Source organism: Paramisgurnus dabryanus, chromosome 3 (genome assembly GCF_030506205.2).
Source record: "Paramisgurnus dabryanus chromosome 3, PD_genome_1.1, whole genome shotgun sequence".
In the NCBI taxonomy this organism is placed as follows: Eukaryota; Metazoa; Chordata; class Actinopteri; order Cypriniformes; family Cobitidae; genus Paramisgurnus; species Paramisgurnus dabryanus.
The window spans coordinates 34,735,295-34,762,205 of NC_133339.1; the positions used below are offsets into that span (position 1 = coordinate 34,735,295).

Sequence of the window (26,911 nt, forward strand, 5' to 3'; positions counted from 1 at the left end):
CCATCTGCTCTACTCACCTGACCAACGGTGAGCTCGAACTGCTTCACTGCAGAAGCTGCCTTGAAGGCTCCGGTTGAGGACTTTCATTGGTCATTTTTGTGAACCAATCAAATTTCTTTCTGCCCCTGAGCTCATGTTTAAGTAAAACTCCTATCTGAACTGGTTTGGGAAAAAAATCATGCCTTCCAGCCTAGCCTGATGAGTGGAATCAGGTGTTTCATATAAGGAGACATCTAAAACATGCTGGGAGGGGGGTCCCGAGGACTGGATTTGGGAACCACTGTCCTAGGGGACCCACTGCTCTGAACATTTTGAATGGCTGCGTCCGAAACCGCATACTGTATAGTAGGTACTGAATTAGATGAAGTACCTACTTACTTGGCGTTAAAACAGTAGGTACTGTATAGTATGAATCCGAGTAGTATGAATGAGATTCGGACGTACTACATCCGCCATGTTGCTACATCACGTGACATACGTCATCATCACGTCATGTCATTTCAGCACGAAAACAACCGCGTGCCTCTTCTTCTTCGTTGGATAACTCCTCTCCCGGGGCATCATGGGATAGTGAAACGTCCATCGTATGCACACTGCAAAATCTAACCGGAAGTAGTAGGTCATCCGTGTACTTTTCGCATACTGTTTTTCGAATACTATGTATTCGGACATACTACTCGCCTCGCCTACTGCTTTTCGCATCCTATATAGTATGTAGTAGGCGGTTTCGGATGCAGCATATGTCTCCCTTATCTAAAATACCTGATTCAGATCATCAGCTCATTAAGGGAGAGATCCATGAACAGAACTGGGTGTGTCAGTTAAGGGAGACATACAAAATATGCAGAGCTTTGGGTGTTGAGAAAAGGTTGTTAGAAAACTATTTAAAATAATAGTTACAAGGGTTAAGATTGATAAGTTAAAATTTAGTAAGTTAACGTTTAGATTAACAACATTTAGATTAACAGTTCATGTTACAGATACATATGTGGTTAAAACATTGTGTCATTTTGATTTGTGAATGGACTTCATTACCCAGGATGCCTTGAGCAATGGAAAAGGTCACGTGATTCACGGAAAGGTTTGTGAATGGTTCTGGGGGATTCTAGAACGGCCATCTTGTGAACGATTTGCTGAACAAGCACACGCTGTATTTTACTTTCATTTTTTTTCATTAAACGTCTGAAACGAAGCAACGTCTCCCTTCGTTATTCTTAGTTTTCTAAGACGATAAATGTACAACAGTGGGTCCCCTAGGACAAGATTGAAAACCACTACTCTGAATGACTCAGTCATAACAAGAGACCTGTGTGTGTGAGTCCGTTGGACTGCTGCAGCAGTCCTCGTAATTCGAAAAACAACTGACTCATAGTGATGTGAGTGATTCACTCACAGGACCCATGCAGGAGTGGGCGGCTCTGTCTGGGACTCACTCACAAGATCATGTTCTTGCGCGGATGAGTGATTGTGTGGCTGCATTAACCAAAGCCTACATCGTGGATCTTTTGTCAATCTGAAACAGGACATGTTCCTCTCACTTCCAAGTCAACAAAGCCTGACATCTTCTAAACATGGTGTTGATATATTTGTCGTTATGAAATTAAACTAAGCACACCAAACTTTTAAAATTGCATTACTGATAAAGTTACCACGGACATGTGTGTTTATTACGAGTTCCTCAGGTAACAGGAGGAGCCCTTACCTGCAAGCAGAGAAATCGTAGACTAGTAGCTGCATACGTGATCTGAGTTGCTTGGCATTAGTAAGTAGAGAAACAATTCTCTTTAACAATTGGGAGATTTCAACCAAGTGACTGAAGTGACTCGCACAGTGCGAATCTTATTAGTGAATGAAGTAGAATAACCTAAAAAAAACCTTAAAAAAAACAGGCAAGATTTGTCTACTAAATCACATGTGTGGAAGCTGAAATTGGTTGTTGGTGTCAATACTAACCAACTGCAGAAGCGCAGAACCCTACGTCATGACAGTCTGAGACTGACAGCCCCAGCCTGACAGTCTGAGGCCGGAAGTGGACCTTATAAGGCATTCCGCTACTTCTGTGTCGTTGTAAATAATACGGTGATATGATTATGCAGGCATGCAGGTTTTCTGACTTTTATGCTCGGTACGGACGCTAACTTTGTTAGAAAACCATACCCATTATATCAAGAGCATGGACTGTGATCAAGACCCACCTCGATAAAAAAAATAAAATAAATGCAGGGCTTGCACAAAGCGATTCACTCGACATCAAAGTACCATGAGGTCAGAGTGCATGTTGTGCTTGTTTTAATGTATTAAAAAGATATCATTTAAAAATATATATTTACAATATTTGAGACATCAAAGTACTGTGAGATCAGAGTGTGTGTTGTGCTTGTTTTAAGAAATGTATTAAAAAGATTTACGATATTTGAGATGCAACTGTATATTATTTATAAAAATATAGGGGCGATTTCAGAATGACTGAGGCACTTTTTGCCATTTGAGATGAATTATATTTTATATACACACACACGTATGTATGTAAGTTATATGTGTTTATGTATTTGTGTAAAATAATGTAAAACGTAAGAATTGTTATTTGCTACAGACAATTGTTAATATTTTTTTTAAGTTAAATGTACAGTTTATTATCCATTTTTTATTTGTCATAAATGAATAGAAATAAATTTAACACAAATCTTAAAAAATAAAGCTTGAGCATTTGATTTGAATGAAAAGGCATTTTAAAAGATTTTAACGTTTAATAATTCTTCGTCCACCTCCGGTCTGAGATTACAACTCCGCCACTTCCGGCCTCAGACTGTCAGGCTGGGGCTGTCAGTCTCACTGTGGGTTCACACCAGCCGCGGAAGAGGTGGCAAAAACGCGTGAACCACGTCCAGTTTGCCGCTTGAACATTTTGAGTTTACTCTCTTAATCCGCGCGTGAACGCCGCGCGTGAAATTCTAGTCATTCGAGAAATTCACGCGGAAATCCGCGTCATGGGAGGGGCTTCTGCGACTCCGCGGAGACTACACCGTGTGATTTTTTTTCCCAAACCAGTTCAGATAGGAGTTTTACTTAAACATGAGCTCAGGGGCAGAAAGAAATTTGATTGGTTCACAAAAATTACCAATGAAAGTCCTCAACCGGAGCCTTCAAGGCAGCTTCTGCAGTGAAGCAGTTCGAGCTCACCGTTGGTCAGGTGAGTAGCGCAGATGGTTAGATAGGAATGTGACTGGTTTTGAATTCAGCTCGAAATGTTTCGAGCGTTTAAGTTACGTGTTTCCTCGTTTTCACGTGTCCGTGGCACGACTTTCATTTTCGTGCCAGTCTCTTGTGTTGGTTACTCAATTGTTTTTCCTATTTTCTTACCATTGTCACTTGAGATTGGGGTTAGAACAACTTTCTGTTACATAAAATGACATCCTTACCCAAACCCAACTCTAACCCCAACTTCAAGTGAAAGAGTTTAAATTTCTGACAAATAAACGTATAAACCACTGCCATTCTAACCCAGACGCAACTTCATCCCCACGCGAAAAACTGTCTAAAAATAAAAAAAACCCACAAATCTAACCCCAATCCCAATCGACAATGGTTTGAAAAAACCACATTCCTATCTAACCATCTGCGCTACTCACCTGACCAACGGTGAGCTCGAACTGCTTCACTGCAGAAGCTGCCTTGAAGGCTCCGGTTGAGGACTTTCATTGGTCATTTTTGTGAACCAATCAAATTTCTTTCTGCCCCTGAGCTCATGTTTAAGTAAAACTCCTATCTGAACTGGTTTGGGAAAAAAAATCAAGCGACTACACTAGGGGTATTCAAATCTTACCCTGGAGGGCCAGAGCACTGCAGAGTTTAGTTCCAACCCTGATCAGACACACCTGAGCAAGCTAATCAAGGTCCTCATGATCACTAGACAATCACAGGTGGGTAAGTTTGATTAGGGTTGGACCTAAACTCTGTAGTGCTCCAGCCCTCCAGGGTAAGATTTGAATAGCCCTGGACTACACCACTCCGCTCGCTTCCTGTAATCACGTCACTACTACAGCAAGCTCCTGATTGGTTAATGCGGCGCGGAATTCCGCCAAAGTTCAGATTTTTGAACTCGCGCGTTTCCCGCGGCAACGCTCAATTCGCGCGAAATGCCCCGCGGCTTCCGCGCGTTCCGCGCCATCCGCGCCCTCCGCGCCGCGGCTACCGCGTGTACCGCGCCGCAGGATGCCTAATCGCGTGTTTGCATTGACTTAACATGTTAATCATCCGCGCTTGCCGCCTCTTCCGCGGCTGGTGTGAATGCACAGTCAGACTGTCATGACGTTTTGCACTTCTGCAGTTGGTCCTATCTCGTTGGTGTTTTAAGCCCTCAATGAAGCCTTCAAGGCAGTGCTGCCTGGAAGGCACTCCCCTCCCCCGAGCGTTTCAGCCAATCACAGCACTGGCGCTAAATATCGAGCCTTCCGCCAGCTTCTGGCAGTTCGAGCTCACCGTTGGTCAGGTGAGTAGCGCAGATATGGTAAGAAAGGAATGTAACTGTTTTTAAGTTAAGTTCAAAATGTTTTGCATTTATGACACATTTCCCATAATCACGTGTCTCTGATACAACTTTCTTTTTCACCGTTTTACATATTGGTTACTCAATTAATTTCATATTCTCAAACCATTGCCAATTGGGCTTAGATATGTGTTCTTTGTCTGGTTTTTATACAGTTTTTGCGCAGGGATAAAGTTGGCTTTGGGTTAGCATGTCATTTTAAGCATTGGTTTAGATGTGTATTTGTCAGAATTTTAAACTGTTTTTGCTTGGGGTTAGAGTTGGGTTAGGATGTCATTTTAATGGAGCAGAAATTAGTTGTAATCCCAAGCAACAATGGTAAGAAAAAAAAAAAACAATTGAATAACCAATACATGAAACTGACACGAAAAAGAAAGTTGTGCCATGGACACGTGAAAACGCAGAAACACGTCATTTAAACACTCAGAACATTTCAAACTGATATCAAATACAGTCACATTTCTATCTTACCATATCTGCGTTACTCACCTGACCAATGGTGAGCTCGAACTGCCAGAAGCTGGTGGAAGACTCGATATCTAGCGCCAGTGATTGGCTGAAACGCTCGGGGCAGAGGGAGTGCCTTCCAGTGTCATGACTGGGTAGGAGTGACAGGACGCAAACGCAAAGTTCAAAATAAATAACATTTAATAATAAAAACACGAGGGCTGACATGGTGAATACAGGAACACAGGAAACCAGGAACATCCAACACAGGGAACAGACAGGGTTGTAATGACAATAATCCGGCAACCGGTGTGACAGAAACAAGGCATAAAAATACTAAGACAATTAAACACAAGACAGGTGTAGTGTATTGGCGTAATGAGTCAATGAGTGTTCAGGTGAGACGGATCAGTGCAATACACAAAACATGACACGGACTAGCCGTGACATAACCCCTCCCTCTACGAGTGGCTACCAGACACTCACATAAACACAAAACAAAAACAAAGTCTGGTAGCGAGAGTCCAAGGGAGGGGTGGAGGGCTTGGGGACCCTGGCGAAGCCGGCAGCCGCCGGGACGAAACCAACAGGACGGTGGGCGGACTGCGCCAGGAGAACCAGAGCGATCGCTCCGAGAACCGAGGCAGACGAATTACCCCCCTTCTGGGAATCGTCGACGATGAGGTGCCCCCCGGAAGTCATCTCCCGTCCCCTCGTGGAAATGGAGACCCTCACTCGGTAGCCACCCCGGGGAAATGATCGGGCGTGGTCCGTTCCGGATCCCCCTACGAGCGGGACGGTGGTCCTCCGAGGGACCGTCGACGACGACTCAACCGTTGGGGGACCGCCTGGGCCGATCCTCCTCCCGCAGGAGCGAGCGATCGCTCACGGTGGTCCCCAAGAGACATCGGGGCTGATGGGGAATGAACACCGATGTCACTACTCCCCCTCGACGAAACTCCTGGGGGAGCCGCCCTCCGTGAACTTGCTGCGTCCAGTTTGGCCGGATTATTCTGTCATGACTGGGTAGGAGTGACAGGACGCAAACGCAAAGTTCAAAATAAATAACATTTAATAATAAAAACACGAGGGCTGACATGGTGAATACAGGAACACAGGAAACCAGGAACATCCAACACAGGGAACAGACAGGGTTGTAATGACAATAATCCGGCAACCGGTGTGACAGAAACAAGGCATAAAAATACTAAGACAATTAAACACAAGACAGGTGTAGTGTATTGGCGTAATGAGTCAATGAGTGTTCAGGTGAGACGGATCAGTGCAATACACAAAACATGACACGGACTAGCCGTGACATCCAGGCAGCGCTGCCTTAAAGGCTTCGTTGAGGGGTTAAAACACCAACGAGCGCTGAAGATGAGCACTTGTATTTTGTTATGAGAGCTGTTTAGAAGTTAAACTTATCCCTTTAAAAATAACTGCAAGTTATTATTTTAGTTTTTTAAACAGAGATGATGATAGAGAGGCAAACATGAGTATTACTTGAGCTTTTGGAGTCATACAGCCAACATTGTTCATTAAACAGTTGGGATTTTGCTGTATTCATCTATTGCATTTAATATTTTGGCTTTTTTTCATTTTAGGATTACTTTCTCAAAGAGTCATCAAAATAAAAAATTTAGAGACAGGTGTGGAGGAGGAGAATTGCACAAAAATGCACATGCTCAAAAGAATGTCCTGGATATTTTATGTAATTTTACTTAAATTGCTTTAGTTATGTGAACTTTTTTTATCATTAGCAACAAAAATTTGCCATTATAAGTAAACTTAACATTTTGGTTAACCCTTGTGCATTGTTCAAATTTACTACCCTTTCGTGTTGTTAGTGGATGAAAACATCCACTAAATTCAACGGCTATAAAAATGTATCGGATGAATATTTTTTCCAAATTTTTTTACATAAATCTGTTAATCAACCTCAGTACTGATCAAAACTACCAAATCTTCACAAAAATTCAATGATTTTAACTCTTTAATTGCCAAGTTTATAAGTGGTGTCACTGATTTGGGGAAAAAACACACACAAAATGACCGATTTTCAATATAAAATGTGATTGTAAACTGGATTTTTTTAAACCTTTTTCACAGTCTTGGGCATGCCAAAGATTGGTAAAAACATTGGCTTTGAAGCATTTTTAGTTTTTGTGTAGCATCAGTTAAAAAATTTTTCTCCCTCATTTATTGTTATTGGCTGTTTTTGCCCCATTGACTTCCATTATAACCACATTTTTTGATTGCAGAGCTATGACACCTTTTTATCATGCATTTTTGAATGTTGGTGTTTTTTCCTTTTGCTAAGAGGTCAAATTAGTCATTTTTACTGTTGATCACCATGTGGCACTATTAACCCTTTAGTAGCCCTGTGCAAAAACAAAGCTTAATTTCTGGCTTGTACATTGTGTTTTATGGAGTATAACTCCATAATAAAAGCATATTTGTGTGTGTGTGTGTGTGTGTGCGTGCGTGCGTGCGTGCGTGCGTGCGTGCGTGTGTGTGTGCGTGCGGATGTGTGCGGATGTGTGTGTGTATGAAAAAAGATATTCTGTAAAAATCTTCTCTGCATTAGACATTAGATTTATGAACATCATTATTATGAACACATAAGTGTTTAGTCATTCCAACAGGACTTGCAGCATATCACTTGGTGATCTCTGCAAGTTTGTCTGGAGGGACAGCAACTCATACACGAGGGAGGTGAAAAGCTGTTTAGGAGAAGTCTTTCCTAGAAGACCTGGGAAAATCTCTGCAGCAATATTGAGGAGAGAGCATCACCCTCGCACACCAGTTGCTACTGCACTGGTGAGAGAGATTCAGTCTCCTGCAGCTGTCTGTCCAGACACAAATCCACAGACACCAGCAGGAACCAGCAGCTCAGGAGTGAAGAGGGGAACATGCAATTGGTGCAAAGAACAAACATGTCAGCACTTGCATCTGTTGTGGTGGACACACTTGCAGAGAGCACCAAGTGATATGCTGCAAGTCCTGCTGGAAATACTGAACACACCCCCGGCACACATACACACTAAAATTTAGTTTGATTGTTTAGTTCTCCATCCATCCTCTACTCTTGCTTCATTGTTCAATTTATTTGAAGTTGTTTTTGTGTTCATAATAAATGATGTTCATAAATCCGATGCAGAGAAGATTTTTACAGAAAATTTCCCTAACCCCAACCATCACAAAAACCCTTCTCCTACTTCACATTTTCAGGAAACATCATTTTGTTTGATTTATAAACTTGTTTCCTCATGGGGACCTCAAAATGTCCCCACAAGGTCACAAAGACACTGGTATTCCTATCTTTGTGGGGACAATTGGTCCCCACAACGTGATAATAACCAGGTACACACACACACACACACGCGCACATGCACACACACAAAAATATGCTTTTATTATGGAGTTATACTCCATATAACTCAATGTACAAGTCAGAAATTAAGCTTTGTTTTTGCACAGGGCTACTAAAGGGTTAATAGTGCCACATGGTGATAAACTGTAAAAATAACAAATTTGACCTCTTAGCAAAAGGAAAAAACACCAACATTCAAAAATGCATGATAAAAAGGTGTCATAGCTCTGCAATCAAAAAATGTGGTTATAATGGAAGTCAATGGGGCAAAAACAGCCAATAACAATAAATGAGGGAGAAAAAAATTAAAACTGATGCTACACAAAAACTAAAAATGTTTCAAAGCCAATGTTTTTACCAATCTTAGACATGTTCAAGACTCTGAAAAAGGTAAACAAAAATCCAGTTTACAATCACTTTTTATATTGAAAATCTGTCATTTTGTGTGTGTTTTTTCCCCAAATCAGTGACACACCTTATAAACTTGGCAATTAAAGGGTTAAAATCATGGAATTTTTGTGAAGATTTGGTAGTTTTGATCAGTACTGAGGTTGATTAACAGATTTATGAAAAAAAATTTGGAAAAAATATTCATCTGATAAATTTTTACAGCCGTTGAATTTAGTGGATGTTTTCATCCACTAACAACACGAAAGGGTAGTAAATTTGCCCACGGTATATCGTTGAGTTTTTAAAAAAATTCAAAGCATTTTCTTAAAATATATGTAAATATAAGATTTGTCACCAAAAATCATTCAATTTGCTAAAACAGAGAGAAAGTTACGGCCAAATTAAGAGTAAAAAAAACTCTGTAGTGGATGAAAACATCCCCAACAACACATGAGGGTTAAAAACAAGTAAACATACTAGCATTTTTATAGTAGCATATACTATTTGGTTTTACAGTGTATTAGTATGAAGGTATAAAATAGTATAAATAAATAGGCACACTATAAAAAATCTATTATATATTTTTACAACCCATTCTTATGAAATGCGTATAAATAGCATGCTGTGTGAATATCAAATTCCAATTTTGCTTGCATATGATACGCCGGTCCTTCCTGTTCACTTATACAGCACATCTTTTTTATGTTGTTTTATTTTTCTCATTTCTTTTCTGTTTTTTAAAACATTTTGCTTGGGTTTGGGGTTAGATTTGGGATTTGCTTTAGGAAGGATGTCATTTAAAGAGCACCTATGGTCTGAATCACGTTTTAACTTTTCCTTTCGTGCAAAAGTGTGTATTAGTAAATGTTAATGATACGCAAAATGTACAAGTTATCGTCTCCAACATAAATATCTTTTCTTGGACTACAACAAACACATGGATTGTAGGTCTGCGATTGGGGATGTAGACACGACCGACATTATCATAATTCCTCCCGCTTCAGACTTACAGCCTGCAAATTAACTTCCGTTAGCCTTGCAATGTGAGCGAATCTTTCAAACATGGCAAGGAGCATCACAATTCCAGCTGACATCAGAGGTATTCAGACCAATCACAACATACAGATTAGCTGGCCAATCAGGGACTCTTTCAAGAGCTTTTCAAATCCATGGGCCCTATTTTAACGATCTGAAACGCAAGTGCGAAGCGCAACGCGCAAGTGAGTTTGTGGGCGGATCTTGGGCGCTGTTGCTAGTTTCCCGGCGTGAGAAATAACTCTTGCGCCAGGCGCAAATCAATAAGGGGTTGGTCTGAAGTAGGTTCATTATTCATAGGTGTGGTTTGGGCGTAACGTCAAATAAACCAATTAGAACGCTATCCAACATTACCTTTAAACGCAAGGGCGCAAGTTCCGTGGCGGGTTGCTATTATTATGACGGATTTACCAGGCGCACGCCAGGAGCGGTTCACAGCCGAGGAGACCGACGTCCTTGTACGGGGGAATCCCAAGCTTGCCAGCATAAATCGGGCACGCCGTGTAACGGGAGGTGGATCTGCCTCAGGACCTGACGCCAGCAGAGGACATCGCTGCGTCCACCCTCACCGCTGAAAGGGTTTGGGGGCTTTGAAATCGGACCCAAGAAACGCAAGGTCCAACCCCAAAGTAGACTAACAAATCAAGTTCATATAAATTAAGGTTTCTTATGAAAACATTTTAATTATTATTTACATAAAATAAACGTAAAACAGCCACACAACAAACTTATGAAAATATTTTAATCGTTATTTGCATGAGAATTTTTTAACGCAGCCACACAATAAATAAAAACTATCACCACAATGCTCACCACTATGATTCCCCTTATCTCGTGTATTAATATTTTTTAGTGTAACAATTTATGATTTGCAAAAATAACTGTTGCATCTGTGTAGATTAGATGCAAAGTGTATGCGCGTTGTGCACGCTATACATTATGGTCAAGCATGCGCCCTTAAAATAGCATAATGAAAAACGCGCAACGCGCCACTGACTTTAAACTTTTTTTTTCTGGTCAGTGGCGCAATTGTTTTTTGAAACTGCAAAATACCATCAGGGATTGTTTGCGCCCGAACAAGCCTCTTTTTTTGCGCTAAAATGCCCAGGGAGCGCAAGTTCATTCCCTAGTTTGTTGACGTGCGTCTGTGGAGGGAAAAACCCGCTGTGCGCCTTTGCAAAATACGAATGATACATGCGTCACTAACAAAGTCAATTGCGCTGGGTGCAAGATTGGGCCCCATGAGTTTTGTACAAAATCAGTGCATTTCAGGACGAGAGTGAAATCTGGAGCTACAAAAATGTACGGTATGTGGAAAATAATGTTTTTTAACCATAAATCAATCAAACACATTGTATTATACCAAATACACAAAAATAAATGTTTTTTTAGTTAAGAAATAGGTGGACTTTAACATATAAGTTTCTTCATGTTTTGTATATTTTTAAAGCTGTAGTCTACGATGTTGAAAATCGGTCGAGAAAGCCTGAGACGGTTGGGAAGTTTTAAAAAACTCATCCCGCCCCTCCACACACACCCCCCTCCCCTCTGTGCTACCTGATCCCTCTCACTGGGAAATGACCTGAACAACGTCACTCAGTCAAGCTGTGATCACCGGTAGTAAACATCGGAACTGAAAGCAGTGAACACATAAAGCCTTGAAGGAATGAACACTTACAATTATGACTGATTGACGTCATTTACTTTTACAGCAACGTTTGGCATACGTTTCCCCTCCTGAGCCTTGTTTACCCTGGTCAAAAGTGCTACCTAGCGCACATTAATTGCACAATAATTATTAGTTAGTATTGCTAAGGTTTTGAGTAATTGTTATAGTAGCACACAGCGCATCTTGTTCAAATTCCGATCAGCTCAAACTGAAACCAGCTAGGCTAGTGATGGGGAAATGAAGCTTCAAATGAAGCACCGATACTTCTCTTACTGTTTCGAACCATGATTCGAAGCTTCAACGAGGGTGTCGAAAACAGCGCCATCTTTTGGCTATTAAAACAAATAGCAGTTGCTTCTGGAAAAAGCTCCGTCAATGAAGCAACAAGCTGATGAAATTCAGATGAATATTAATATTATGTGTACAAATAAAGCTTAGACAACATGTGTGTGAATGGTCAATATAATAAATGTATTTACTTATTAAAGTGTGGCAATAAAGTATGAGTATTAGTTAATATTCATATGATTCAATATTGTATTGTACAAAATAATGTTCACACGCACATAATAACACATGCGCACACAAGTATAAGTAAATGCAATACTATATATACAGTATAATGTGGGACCAAAATGTTATAAGGCAAATAACTCATAAAAAACCTCTGGGGTTCGAACCTTCTGACACGCAAAGCGAAGCGCGCACGTGACTGTGCAGAAAGTGAAGCTTCGTTTGTCATTGGTCACGTGATTTCAACGTTAACAACACAAGCTTCGAATCAAAGCTTCATCTGGCACGCCCACTTTTGCTCGACACAAGCTCCGAAGCCTCGCTTCAAATGTAACATCACTAAGCTAGGCCTATTGAAATATATTCAGGCACTTCAAGAAATATAATTACTTTGACCTGTGATAAGCGATGCTAAACGGCTAACATTCCAATGCCGACCAGCAGCATGACCAAGTTGTCAGACTGATAAAAATATGTAAGGGATAATCCACGGCTAGCCATGCATTAAAGGGTTTTAATGCACGACGTAGAGGCGAAGAACCACCCGACGCGTAGCGAATAAATACAGCTTGGTCAACTTCTCTGCAGCTGTACACCCAATAGAGTGAATGGATTTTTTTCATTCTTTTTTCTCTTCATATTGTTAGGATTTTACTGTAGAACCATAACCAGGATCTAAACCAGGTTATTAATAATGAACAATCTTTGAAATCATAGACAATAGCTTTAAACCATGGACGCTTGGAGTTGGGGTTAGAATTGAGGTTTGGATGTCATTTTATGTAACAAAAACCCCAAACCCAAGCGACAATGGAAAAAAAAGAGAAACCAATAAATAAAATGACACAAAAAGATGCGCCGTATAAAAAAAATCAGTTCATTATTATAATAGTTTTTCTTGAATATTTGTTTTCACTTTTTATTTTGTTTTCTTCATTTAGCATCGACACACAGTTTGGATCAAAGGAGTCTCCATATGTGCATTTAGTTTATGAAGGCCTTCTATACACAGTGGATATTTTATCTGTGACCTCAGCCTGTAAGATGGACTTGTACAGGTTTCCATTTGACACACAAATCTGCAATTTAACACTTCAATCTTTAGGCTATACAGGTAAAACAAACAAATTAATTGTTTAACTTTAAATGAATCAAACTCTACTGCATGTTAAATTATTTGCTTTTATTTTCCCACAGATGAGGAGCTAAACTTTCATGACCTCACTGATTCAAAGTATCTTACCTCTGAATCTCAGCAAAACTTTCAGACCCAGGGAGAGTGGGAACTTCTCAACATAAATGCATCAATAGCTGATTGCAGTACTATGTGGTTTTCACAAAATCGCAAAATATTTAAGGTACAGTTCAAATTGCTATATTGTTTGAGGAAGGGCAACACAGTTTGGAGAGGGCCACTTTTGTCGCAAAATGACTGTGGCTCTGCACACACTGTAAAGACCATATAAAATTGTTGTAAGATACAGCGCATTTATTATCACAGAAATGACTGAAATAGCCAAAAATAGGGGTGTGCACATAATTAGCAGTATAGTATAGTACAGTGGTTCTTAACGTTATTCCTGGAGGCCCACTGCCCTGCACATTTTGTATGTCTCCCTTATTTAACACACCTGATTCAAATCATCAGCTCATTAGAAGAGATCTCCATGAACTGAACTGAGGCTCTGTTTACACGTACATGATTATTTTTAAAAACTGAGAGATTTACCTTCGTTTGTGCCCCTCGTTTACACGCAAACGGAGAACTCGCCTCTGAAACTGATTGTTTCTAAAAACTCCAGCCAGAGTGGAGATCTTGAAAATCTTCGGTTGCACGGTTGCATGTAAAGTGAGACAAACGGATGTTTAAGCAGGCAACATCACAGAGTTTGCGCCAGAGCTCGCACCTACGTCAAAAGTTCGACCCATGTTTACATGTGACTGCTACTCTGAACGCTTCCAAGATCACATTTATGTTCGTGCAAACTCGTTTCGTGTGTTTGTATTTGCAAATACAGCTGCTCCATTATGTCGAGGAGCAGAGACGAGTGCTCTGAGGTCAGCAATTTTACGCGTGTTTGACTTCATGCAGCGCTGCAAGAACCGACAGACGGATGATGTCAAAGTACCGCGAGAGCGATTTGAAATTAGACCTCTACGTGTGATTCCTCAAACTCGCTCTCGCTGTACGTTGATGTCATCAATCACCTACTGCAACAACTCAAATTAACTAAATTTTCCTGGAATTTTTTTCTGGAGAAAGTAATACTAAAATGATGTAGAAAGACAAAATGCAATAGATGAATACAGTTTATGGATGAATTTCACGTTTGCCTCTCTATCATCATCTCTGTTAAAAAAACTAAAATTATAACTTGCAGCGTTATTTTCTAAACCGGGATGATAAGTTTAACTTCTTAACTGCTGTCAGAACAAAATACAAGTGCTCAACTATTCCAGCATCCACACACGTGATTTAGTAGACAAATCTTCTTTCTGACGTGATGTAATCACAAGTCAAATAGACATTTACCACAAAATGTATCACATAAGTTTGTGTTTGTTTTGGGTTCATTTAAAGTCACCATTATCGTGATTAACGTTTCCTTTAGTTCGTCCTTTGACCTTAAAGGGATAGTTCACCCAGAAATGAAAATTATGTCATCAATTAGTTGCGCTTATGTTGTTACAAACCTGTATAAATATTTTTGTTCTAAAAAAGCACAAAGAAAGATATTTCAAGAAATGTTTGTAACCAAAGCATTTGTGGACCCCATTTACATCCATAGTATTATTTTTTCTACTGTGCAAGTAAATGGGGTCCTCGAACCGTTTGGTTACAAACATTTCTCAATATATCTTCCTTTGTGTTCAGCAGAACAAAGAAGTTTATGTGGGTTTGTAACAACATGAGAGTGAGTAAATGATGAAAGAATTTTAATTTTTGGGTGAACTATCCCTTTAACTTAACTAATTTTCCTCATTTAGCAATTGTAACATTGTTTTATTAAGACTGCTTGTCCATTGCTTGATGTAGAGGGAAAACTTTTCATAGCATCTGAGGTTATTTATATTATACTCTACCATTCATTAAACATTTGATCGTAATTCGTAAATAAATGATAAAGACAATACTGCAAATACAAAAATGCTCTAGGAATAAGACACTGTTCTGAATAAGACTGCTGTAATGCTCAACTAGAGGTAGCTGCAGGCTGGAGCAATGGGCGTGGCAAGAGGTCGGAAAGAAATGGGGTGTGCCACGAGGAATGGGGCGTGCTGTAAGGTCTTTTCAATTGGATGCGAAAAGCTTCCTGATCCGCATAAAAGCGAGCCATAAACTTAATCACTTTATATTATGTTGCTTGCTGATGTATGTATATAAACAATTTTATCGTAACACATAGAGCAGTGGTCTCAAACTCCCGGCCCGCGGGCCATTTGCGGCCCGCCCTCCCCCTCTCTGCGGCCCGCGGGCCGGGAGTTTGAGACCACTGCTCTATGTGTTACGATAAAATTGTTTATATACATACATCAGCAAGCAACATAATATAAAGTGATTAAGTTTATGGCTCGCTTTTATGCGGATCAGGAAGCTTTTCGCATCCAATTGAAAAGACCTTACAGCACCTTCCAACAATATAACATAATCTGGCCCGCAGAAAGATTTTTATTCACTTTGTTTCATATTCATTTCATTTTTACTTTAAACGTTTAAGGTTTCGTTCACATGTCGCGTCTAACAACGCGCGTTAAAACGAGTCAAGGCGTTTCTTACTTTCTAAAGTGCTTGGGAGCGGAAGTTGCGTTCCGTGGCGTGGGTCGCGTCACCCGTTGTTACGCAGTCATGAGCCGCGCGCGCTCCGTGATTGCGAGGATAACGGAATGCGTGATCGGACTTTAATTCCTCATCTGCATCAATCATATCATTGTCATCATGCGATCAGTTAATCTGGTCGGGACTTTGTAGTGTTTGTCCAGAGAAGATTTGTTACTTCCGGGTGAATATCAGTTGTTACTCAGAGAGCTGCGGTGGGACTCACATCAACAAGTCACAGCTTCTAATGGAGACACCGCATAATATGAGGCAGAGCCGTAGATGTAATGCAACACATAAACTACAGATAAGAAAAATTGCCATAAAGAGCCCAGGTTAAAAGAGGAAAGATGAGGAGAAACATACAGAGGATAAAAGTATACTGCTATATATGAAGTATAATATATTATTAGCTTGCTATGCAATTACACCTAGCAGTATTATATTTTTTCTGTTTAACTAGCTTATGTAACATTGACTACCCATTCAGAAGTTTTAGGATCACTTTCACTTATTCATATTTTTCCACATACTGTATAATAGACCTTTCTCACAACTTCCGTATTTATGACCGGAAATACGCAATCGTCGCGGAAATTTACTTCCTCCGCAGTCAAGGCAATGTAAAAAGCCGTATCTGTTCCATCAATTCTCTGTTGATGGTGAAGTTAGACATAAGTGGATTCAGGCTATTCGGCGAGACTTATAATGTGTCGTTTTAGTTAACAGTTCAGTAACAGTTAGACTCGCTCTCTACTTACCTAGAAATTTATGGACAAATTCTTCATGGAAAAAGTTTTCCTCCATTAGTCGTGTCACATCAGCAAATGTAATATTTGGCAAATCCGTTAACGAAGTTGTGTAGACTCTTTGATCCATTTTAAACTTGCCCGGGTTTATGTTTTTCTAGTGTGTTGACGCTTGACAGGAACTCCGCTTACACGACGATTACGTATTTCCGGTTACTGTGAGAAAGGTCTATAGCAAAATCATTAAAACTGTGGAATAACAAAGATGGAACATAATAAAGGCAATGGTATGACAGTAAACAATCCAAAATAAATCAAAAAACAAACATTTACCCAGCCAGCAGTGCTTGGTGGGGCAAATGTAGGCCCCATATGGGCTTGCAATATGGGCCCCAAGCTGCGCTTGCACCCGGGTTTCATGCTGGCCCCATCTGACTTAGCCCACATGAACCTTCTGTAGAAACTAAAGCCAATGTGGACTAAACCAAAGTCAAGTATGGGTGTGGTTGGGTTGAAGAAGTGATGAAGTTAATTAGATAATAAAGAGATGAATGAAGTGATGATTGACCATTAATGATAAACACCTGCTGTTAATAAACAGAATCACTAAAGAAAGATGAACAAGAAGAGAATAAAGACAAAATACCAGCAGAACCACAACAACTACAAAAAATAAATAAACATTTCTTGGTGGAGCTAATGTAGACTGCAAAATCCCCAGTGTTAAATTACATTAACACTGCTCCGTGTTTATATAGATCCACACTACAGAGTGTTAAAAAAGTAACACTTGAAGCATTTTACATCTTACATCTTACTTGTAGAGTTATTTATTAACTTAGGTTTAGATGTTTCATTTAAAGTCACCATTATTGTGATCATTGGTTGTTTAAGTTGGACTCTTGACTCTTTGTTTATGTTTTCTGCCTGCTATAACTTTCTGTGTTATATTTGTTATGGTAAAGAAAAGACCATGTTGCAATTCTGTTATGGTGTTTGATGCGTAATGTTGAACATCTAGAAAATGTATTTATTCATTTAGTGTTTGCTCCTTTAGCAGATGTATTGGTCTCTCTCAGTAATGTGATGCTACAGTATGATATCTGGCACTCTCAAAGCGGTTTGTCATTCTGAAGATTTTGAAACAATGTGTACTTAGATTAACCATGGTGTAACTTAAAGGGGACATATTATGAAAATCTGACTTTTTCCATGTTTAAGTGCTATAATTGTGTCCCCAGTGCTTCTATCAACCTAGAAAATGTTAAAAAGATCAACCCAATAACTTAGTTTTGGTAAACCATTTTCTGCAAGCATGTGAAAAATAGGTCATTGTAATTTGGCCCTTATTGTGATGTCAGAATAAGGTAATACCGCCCCCTTTATCTGCACTATCCAACCACAGCACAACCATTTAGTATGGAGAGAAAGAGAGAGATAAAATAATTCACAGCACAATTGAGTTTCAATTGCAACAAACCACCATCATTGTGATCAGTGGTTGCACTTCATCCGCTCATTTGCATTTTAAATGACACACCCAAAACGGCACACTTTTGCTCAGACCTATTTTAGACTTAGTTTTCATCTTTAAAAAAATCTCATAATATGTCCCCTTTAAGTTAAGAAAATAACTACAAGTATGCAATTTTAGGTTTCAAACAGGGATGGTGATAGAGAGGATAAAATGACTGATTGCAGCTTTTAACTCAAATTCAGAGTTACTTTTTAACTCTCTGTAAGATTGGGACAATATGTACAACCAGCAGAGTTGATTTAACTCTGGGGATTTTGCTGTGTATACTGCACTACACTACCCTACACTACTGTACACAGTAAAGTCCCCGGTGTTAAATAAACACTGTTGATGTATATATAATCCACTCCCAGATGGGTGTTTAAAAAGTCTGGTGTTAAAAAATATAACACTGAAGCAGTGTTAAAGTTAATGAGATAATGAAGTGATGATTAAGACATTAATGGGGAACACCTGCTGGTCATTCTGTGTCAAATCAACTACATTTTAGAATTTTCTCTGTCTTTAATTTTTTATTTTGATGACTATTTTTGCTGGAGAAAGTAATCCTAAAATATGAAGAAAATGAAGAAAGATAAAATATTTAAATGTAATAGATGAAATCCCCACAGTTAAATAAACACTATCATCATCTCTGTTTGAAAACTAAAATTACAACTTGCTTGCAGAGTAACATGGATGATAAGTTTAACTTCGATACAACTGCTGTAAATCTGGTTAACTGTGCATTCACACCAGCCGCGGAAGAGGCGGCAAGCGTGGATGATTTACATGTTAAAGGGGTCATAGCGTGAAAATCAGACTTTTTCCATGTTTAACTCTTTCACCGCCAGCGTTTTTAAAAAAGTTGCCAGCCAGCGCCAGCGTTTTTCATGATTTTCACCAAAGTTTAATGCCTTCCAGAAAATGTTCTTCTTTAAATATATAAACATATAATATACCAAATGAAAGAACAGACCCTCTGCTTTCAAAAAAAAAAAAAAAACGTTTCATACTACCTTTAGTGGTTCTTTTGCAATCAGCATTTGAATATGGGTAGGTTTTTGCAAAAACACCATATTTTGAGCAAAAAGCAGAGATAATTCAATTTTTGTGACGGACTTTTTATAGAGATCCGATTCAGAGCGATCTTTAAAACAGACACGGACATGCAGCAGCTTGCCATAGGGCAATACTTCCGGTTTTAAAAAGTTGCGGAAGGTGCGCCACCTGGTGGATAATAGCGGTATTGCGGAAAGACGGAAAATCTCGTCATTGGCGGGGAAGCGTTTTCTCTTAATTGACGAGATATCTCGTCAATGGCGGGGAAAGAGTTAAGTGTTATAGCTGGGTCCCCAGTGCTTCTATCAACCTAGAAAATGTGATAACGATCAATCCAGTAACTTTGTTTGGGTAAGCCATTTACTGCAGGCATGTGAAAAATTAGGTCGTTCAGATTTCGTCTGTTTTGTGAGGTAGGTAGCAAGGCAAATTATAATAATACCGCCCCCTTTATCTGCACTATCCAACCACAGCACTGCCATTTAGTTCAGAGAGAAAGAGAGAGATTTGAGCGTTGCCGCAGGAAACGCGCGAGTTCAAAAATCTGAACTTTGGCGGAATTCCGCGCCACGTTAACCAATCAGGAGCTTGCTGTAGTAGTGACGTGATTACAGAAAGCGAGCGGAGTGGTGTAGTCTCCGCGGAGTCGCAGAAGCCCCTCCCATGACGCGGATTTCCGCGTGAATTTCTCGAATGACTAGAATTTCACCCGCGGCTTTCACGCGAAAATGAAGCGAATGAACTCAAATGTTCAAGCGTCCAACTACGCGCGAATAGCGCGTTTTTGCCGCCTCTTCCGCGGCTGGTGTGAACCCACAGTAATAAAGGTAGTCACCATTGTGCCGATTAGTGTTTTCTTTATTTGGGTACTTGGGTCTTAAAGTTTAGTCTTACTTTTCATCTGCTTATTGTGGCAGAGTGTTTATTAAACACATCTGTTACACTGTAAAAAATAAATTGTTGGCTCAATGAATTATTTTTTAGTAACTAGTTCCACAGAAATTTTACGTTCACTCAATTTCTGACTCCAAAGTGTTACCTGGATTGATGTTTTTTAGTTGGCCCAAACTTGACTCAAATATAAAAAAGTATGTTTGCTCAACTAGCTTTATAGTTCATTCAACTAAAATGTTTTAATCAGTTGAATCTTTAAAAACTTACAGTAAAGACTCTGTAAATTAAAATTTAAGTATTTACTCAATGTTTTATGTGTTACTTCAATTAATATTTATTATTTGGAAATTTTTAATAAATTTTTTAAATTATTTATCAAATAATTTATGCTGGTGTTGTTAACAAATAATTAACTTCAGTCATATAAAAACAAAAGCTTTATTCACTTATCATACAGACTGAACATACAGAATTAAGTCTTCTCTTAATAGAAGGCATAAAACACTCCAAAGTCAGTGAGAACATCTCCAGGGCCATTTAACTTCTTTCGCCATGTATACCTCTGGCCTCCACATCATCACCGCTCTGGTTTGATAAACAGAGGAATATAAATACACACACACATACATAGATGTTTAATATAATAAAGCTTGACGGTGAAAGACTTTATACCCTAAAATTGCCAAATTTCCCCTAAGACATCACACGTAATTGAATTAAACACTATTGGGCGGTTTTCTCGGACAGGGCTTATCACTGACTAAAATACTGACATCTCTTAACATATGAGTGCTATTGTTTTGTCTAAAAATGCACGCCAGTATTGTATTTTATAAGGTTTGTTTGTAAAAATGTCCCAATTATAATTAAGACGGAGTAATAAACCCTGTCCGGTAATCTTAACTAAAATAGCTCCACTTTAACTCGGACACATAACATAACACACCTTTATATAACTTATATCTTTACAAAAACGTCGAGTATTTGCGTCTTTGCCAATTAATATAGTCTAAAATTAACATTTATTTACAAACACTTACCTGACGTGAACTTGAGGAAACGGCTGATGAATTGTATCCTTGTGTAAAACAGTGAGTGATTCCTGCTGTTAGGTGCGGATTAATCTCAGATGAAATGACCTGTGATACAGATCCTTCCGAGTTAAGACATTTTAAATTAAAAAACTCACGCACATACTGTACATACACACACGCGCGCGAGCGGGTCGCGTGCACGCGCGCGCGCACACGGGTACACACACGGGTATATTTAGAAGTTTTATTTAAGATTGTTATGATATTGGGACTATTTCTCCATCCGCTCCTTCAGCTCTGATCAAATTCGCATGCACTCCGGTTATAAAGTAAAAGATATGAAACATCTCTCAACAGCGATATCAATTAAGTGCAATCCTAAAATATGATTTAAAACATAACCCTTTCATTGTTAAGTATGAGAAATTAAAATGAATTAAATCACGTTTAAACGCCACAGAGATATCAGAGCCAGCAGTCGATTTCTGATGCGCTTGCCGAGGCGAGGCTGCGCTGGGCGGGGTGTGAGCACTTAAGCGCCGGTGATTTTCTGGAGCTCATATGGAGCTCATATGGAGCTAATCTCCGTCCGAAAGTGTCCTAGCACACTTTTAAATAGACGCTATCTTTATTAACCGACCGCATATTTAAACTTTAAGCACATACATTCACGCCTGAAAAACTCTTACAATTACATTTTGTGACCAAATAACAGTAATATTAGGAGCATTTTGCTGTCAGGAAACATAGCTGTCATAACTCCACATATTTTCCTGATTTGTCTTAATTAGTTCAGTCAACATTAGCCATTCTGAATGTTGACTGGATTTGAAAATAACCATTCATTTAATGTTTTAAACACAGATTTATCTAGACTTAAAATAATATGTCTTTGCAACTAGCTCAAACAAAAAAATTGGTTTAACTTATATATTTTTGCCCGTCCAACAATTCATTAATTGGATTTTTTACAGTGTAGATCAGAGGAAGATGAGATAAATTTAGTCTATAACTGTTACTATGTTAATTATTATGAAAACATAAGAGTTGTGATTCAATGATCATATACAAAAAAATAATCACTGAATATAAGTGTATAATTTTATATTCGGTTCACCCCATGAAATCTATATAGCCTTAAGAGTTAAGATTTTTCACTGAAATCTAATCCGTGATGTCAGTCAGACACACTGAGACATCAACAATCAGCCTATAAAACACAACCATGGTGACAATCAACAACAAAGCTTCATGCCGCAATGCATGCTGGGTAGCAGGATTGTATACTCATTCATAACTCATTCATATCTCCCATCATGCATTGTGACATGACAAAATTTTGCAAATTTCTTGCCATTTACTGTCACCCTTGTTGAGATTTGTATCAGAAGTTATGATGTGTCTCTTAAGCAAAAAAAAAAAAAAAAAAACATGGGTAGCTGCTGCTTCTAGCAACAGGCATGGCAAGAGGTAGGGGCATGGTAAGAGGTTTCTCATAGGTAGTGATGGGAGAAACGAAGCTTTTCGAAGCTTCGAATCAAATGAACCAATTGCTTCGAAAATTGATTCAGTTTTTCGAAGCAGTTCGAAACAGCACACACGCTGGCGACCCCTGCTGGTCAAAATAGTGTAGAGCAGATATGGCCAAACATTTTAGACTTTTTTTTTACAAAAAAATAGCAAGATTTTTATTAAAATATGTTTAAAAAAATTATTTAACTTAATTAAGACATAGTTAAAAGTTTATTATGTGTTTTTTGTTTTATTTAGGGCAAACAAATCATTAAAACTAACTACCCTTTTAATTATGCACATTTTTGTCATTAAATCTGTCTATAAACAATAAATAGACAAAATGGCAGTGTAATTAGTCAGAAGGATAAATGTTTTATGAACTTTTATAATAAAACTGACCCGAGTTCACCGAAACATATTAGACACTGGTCATGTGATCAACTCCCCCTAGTGGTGAATCGTCGGATTTTCGAAACGTTTCGAAACAGTTATGACGTAATGAAGCCTCGTTTGCTAAAATCACGTGACTTGGGCCAGTTTGAAACGCTTGATTTTTTTTCCCAAACCAGTTCAGATAGGAGTTTTACTTAAACATGAGCTCAGGGGCAGAAAGAAATTTGATTGGTTCACAAAAATGACCAATGAAAGTCCTCAACCGGAGCCTTCAAGGCAGCTTCTGCAGTGAAGCAGTTCGAGCTCACCGTTGGTCAGGTGAGTAGCGCAGATGGTTAGATAGGAATGTGACTGGTTTGGAATTCAGCTCGAAATGTTTCGAGCGTTTAAGTTACGTGTTACCACGTTTTCACGTGTCCTTGGCACGACTTTCTTTTTCGTGCCAGTTTCACGTAATGTTTACTCAATTGTTTTTACTATTTTCTTACCATTGTCGTTTGGGATTGGGGTTAGAACAACTTTCTGTTACGTAAAATGACATCCTAACCCAAACCCAACTCTAACCCCAACATCAAGTGAAAGCTGTTTAAATTTCTGACAAATAAATGTATAAACCACTGCCATTCTAACCCAAACCCAACTTCATCTTCGCGCGAAAACAGTTTAAAAATGAAAAAAACCCACAAATCTAACCCCAATCCCAAACGACAATGGTTTGAAAAAAGGAAAAAAAATTGAGTAACCATTACGTGAAACTGGCACGAAAAAGAAAGTCGTGCCACGGACACGTGAAAACGTGGTAACACGTAACTTAAACGCTCGAAACATTTCGAGCTGAATTCCAAACCAGTCACATTCCTATCTAACCATCTGCGCTACTCACCTGACCAACGGTGAGCTCGAACTGCTTCACTGCAGAAGCTGCCTTGAAGGCTCCGGTTGAGGACTTTCATTGGTCATTTTTGTGAACCAATCAAATTTCTTTCTGCCCCTGAGCTCATGTTTAAGTAAAACTCCTATCTGAACTGGTTTGGGAAAAAAAATCACGCGTTTGAAACACGCTCCGAACCACTGATTCGAAACAAAAGATTCGTAAATGTTTCGAAGCCTCATGAAGCAGTGCTTCGAAAACGACCATCACTACTCATAGGCCAAAAGAGCTTCCTCCTGGCAACTGCGTTGGCCAATCAGCCGTAATCATAGTTATACGTCATTTCCTTTAGCTAAAAAGAAATCGTAATTTTCTTTTGAAGGAAAGATGATGGATATAATACATGTGCGATATAATTTGATGGTCTCTTTGCTTGACGTCTTTTCAGCTTCGGGGATTATTTAATTGTTGTTGACAGAAACATGTTGTTACAGTGAGAAAAATTAATGACTGCATTTGCATCGAAGACATCCGAGTCGGCGATTTATGTCGATGTCCGTTCTGTGCTCTCAGTGTTGTTAGACCTTGTGAATATCGCAAGATACAAAGCCATTTGCAAAGCCGCAGACTTTGCGCGGTTCGCCATGAAGGGGGTCACTGTGCGTTCTATTTAGATAGAGAGTTTGATGGCTTCTGTTCGAAGGAATGAGTTTTGAACACAAGAACACAAGCCTTTGATGACAACTTCAATTGACGTTTCAAAAAATTATTGTAAAAATGACTGAATAAGGATAAAATGGTGTTTGTTTTGCTTAATTGATTAATGTCACTTAAAATAAGTTTATTAAACCGTTTTTACTTCATTTAAAGGGCCCATGGCAAACAGAGGTTAGCATTGCTACTTTGTAGGTGTGAGCAAAAAATAGGTCATTGAAATTTGGCCCTCTTTATGATGTCATAAGGAGCTCTTATTATAATAATACCGCCCCCTTAATGTGCACTATTTAATCACAGCACTGCCATTTAGTGCAGAGAGAAAGAGACAGAAAAGAAGGACTTGACAGCACAATTGAGTTTCAATTACAACAAACCACTATCATTGTGATCAGTGTTTGCATTTCATCCGCTCATTTGCATTTTAAAGGACACACCCAAAACGACACATTTTTGCTCACACCTACAAAGTGGCAATGCTAACATCTTCATGCCATGGACCCTTTAATAATTATATGGTGAGTGTTTGATCAAACACGTATATGCCTTTACACAGCCAAAACATTTGCTGTACCATTTTTATAAAAATAACATTACTTTTAGAGACATTTTTATCTTTAAAATAATAATTTGTTTTTTAATGATTTTTTATTTTATTATTTAGTTCAAATACAGACATTTCAAGTATAATGCAATAAAAAACGATGAATACAAAGCATTGTAAATACAGCTCAAAATGTGTAAATCGGAGAATAACAAGTATAAAATGAAAAATACAAATGAATACAAAAATAAAAGTTTATGAATCAAAGTAGTTATAGATATTTTCAAAACCTTTTTGTTTTTTTATCTCATGTTTGAAAGGGTTTCAAAGTATACTGCGAGGTCTTATAAAAGGTAATATACAGTAGGAGGGTTTCTTTTATTTGTGTATTATGCATATAAAACATCGACAAAATAATTTAATTATATAATTTTTTTCCAGAAAAATATGGGTTTTGGAAACAAAGTAAAATGTCATGAGGTTCTAAATTCTAATACTGGGAATTTCTATTTTAGGAATATCTATTTTGAAGTCAGTCCAAAATGAAATAGAAAAAGGGCAATACAAAAATAAATGTTTAATATCTTTAATTGATGTTTTACAAAAAGTGCATTTATCACAAACATTATGAATGTTTTTAATGATTGATCCTGAAAAAGTTGCGGTGGTGATGACGTCATGTAACACGCGCCATACAGAAGGTGTCGAAGGTAACATACTTTTGAATGAATTCTCAATATCATTATTGTTATTTTAACAGTGAAAGAAATGTATTTTGTATAGTGTTATATATGCAGCTAAATGTTGTGCTATATGAATAGTTGCCATTAGGGGGCGACAGTGTTCTATATTAGAGTGAGTTCTGTACTGAATAAAGCAGTAAAAGAATTGAGTGAATCAGCAAACAGTGTGTGAGTGTTGCTCTATGTCAGGGGTCTCAAACTCAAATTGGCTTGGGGCCATTTCTGAGATTGACATTTAATCGGAGGGCCGCAGAGCTATTTTAAGGTTAAAAAAAGTACAATATTTCTGTAAATTGACTTAAAATTCTATTATTTACTGTATAATAAAAGCAGTGGTTTTTATCTTTTAAATATACATTATTTTATATTAGTAAATAATTTCTTAACCTTCTCTTTAATAACTAAGGCCTATTAAAACCTTGCAATAAACTAACAAATAAAATTTCTGTATACATTCATAAACTATTATAAAAAATTACCATCAGTACCCAGCCAGCAGTGCTTGGTGGGGCAAATGTAGGCCCCATATGGGCTTGCAATATGGGCCCCAAGCTGGGCTTGCACCCGGGTTTCATGCTGGCCCCATCTGACTTAGCCCACATGAACCTTCTGTAGAAACTAAAGCCAATGTGGACTAAACCAAAGTCAAGTATGTGTGTGGTTGGGTTGAAGAAGTGATGAAGTTAATTAGATAATGAAGAAATGAATGAAGTGATTATTGACCATTAATGATAAACACCTGCTGTTAATAAACAGAATCACTAAAGAAAGATGAACAAGAAGAGAATAAAGACAAAATACCAGCAGAACCACAACAACTACAAAAAATAAATAAACATTTCTTGGTGGAGCTAATGTAGACTGCAAAATCCCCAGTGTTAAATTAACATTAACACTGCTTAATGTTTATATAGATCCACACTACAGAGTGTTAAAAAAGTAACACTTGAAGCATTTTACATCTTACATCTTACTTGTAGAGTTATTTATTAACTTAGGTTTAGATGTTTCATTTAAAGTCACCATTATTGTGATCAGTGGTAGTTTTAGTTGGACTCTTTACTCTGTTTTTGACTTGTCGTT

At 38.5% G+C, this 26,911-nt stretch overlaps 1 protein-coding gene across 1 annotated transcript in view; it reads left to right on the top strand.

Annotated features, from left to right (window-relative positions):
* Positions 1 to 26,911, top strand: part of LOC135766762 (5-hydroxytryptamine receptor 3A-like) — a 57,205-nt gene that overhangs the window by 13,915 nt on the left and 16,379 nt on the right. Inside the window, exons 5-6 of the mRNA XM_065276235.2 lie at positions 12,918 to 13,090; positions 13,174 to 13,334. Coding sequence (XP_065132307.1) covers positions 12,918 to 13,090; positions 13,174 to 13,334 — 334 coding nt within the window. The remainder of the gene's footprint in view (positions 1 to 12,917; positions 13,091 to 13,173; positions 13,335 to 26,911) is intronic.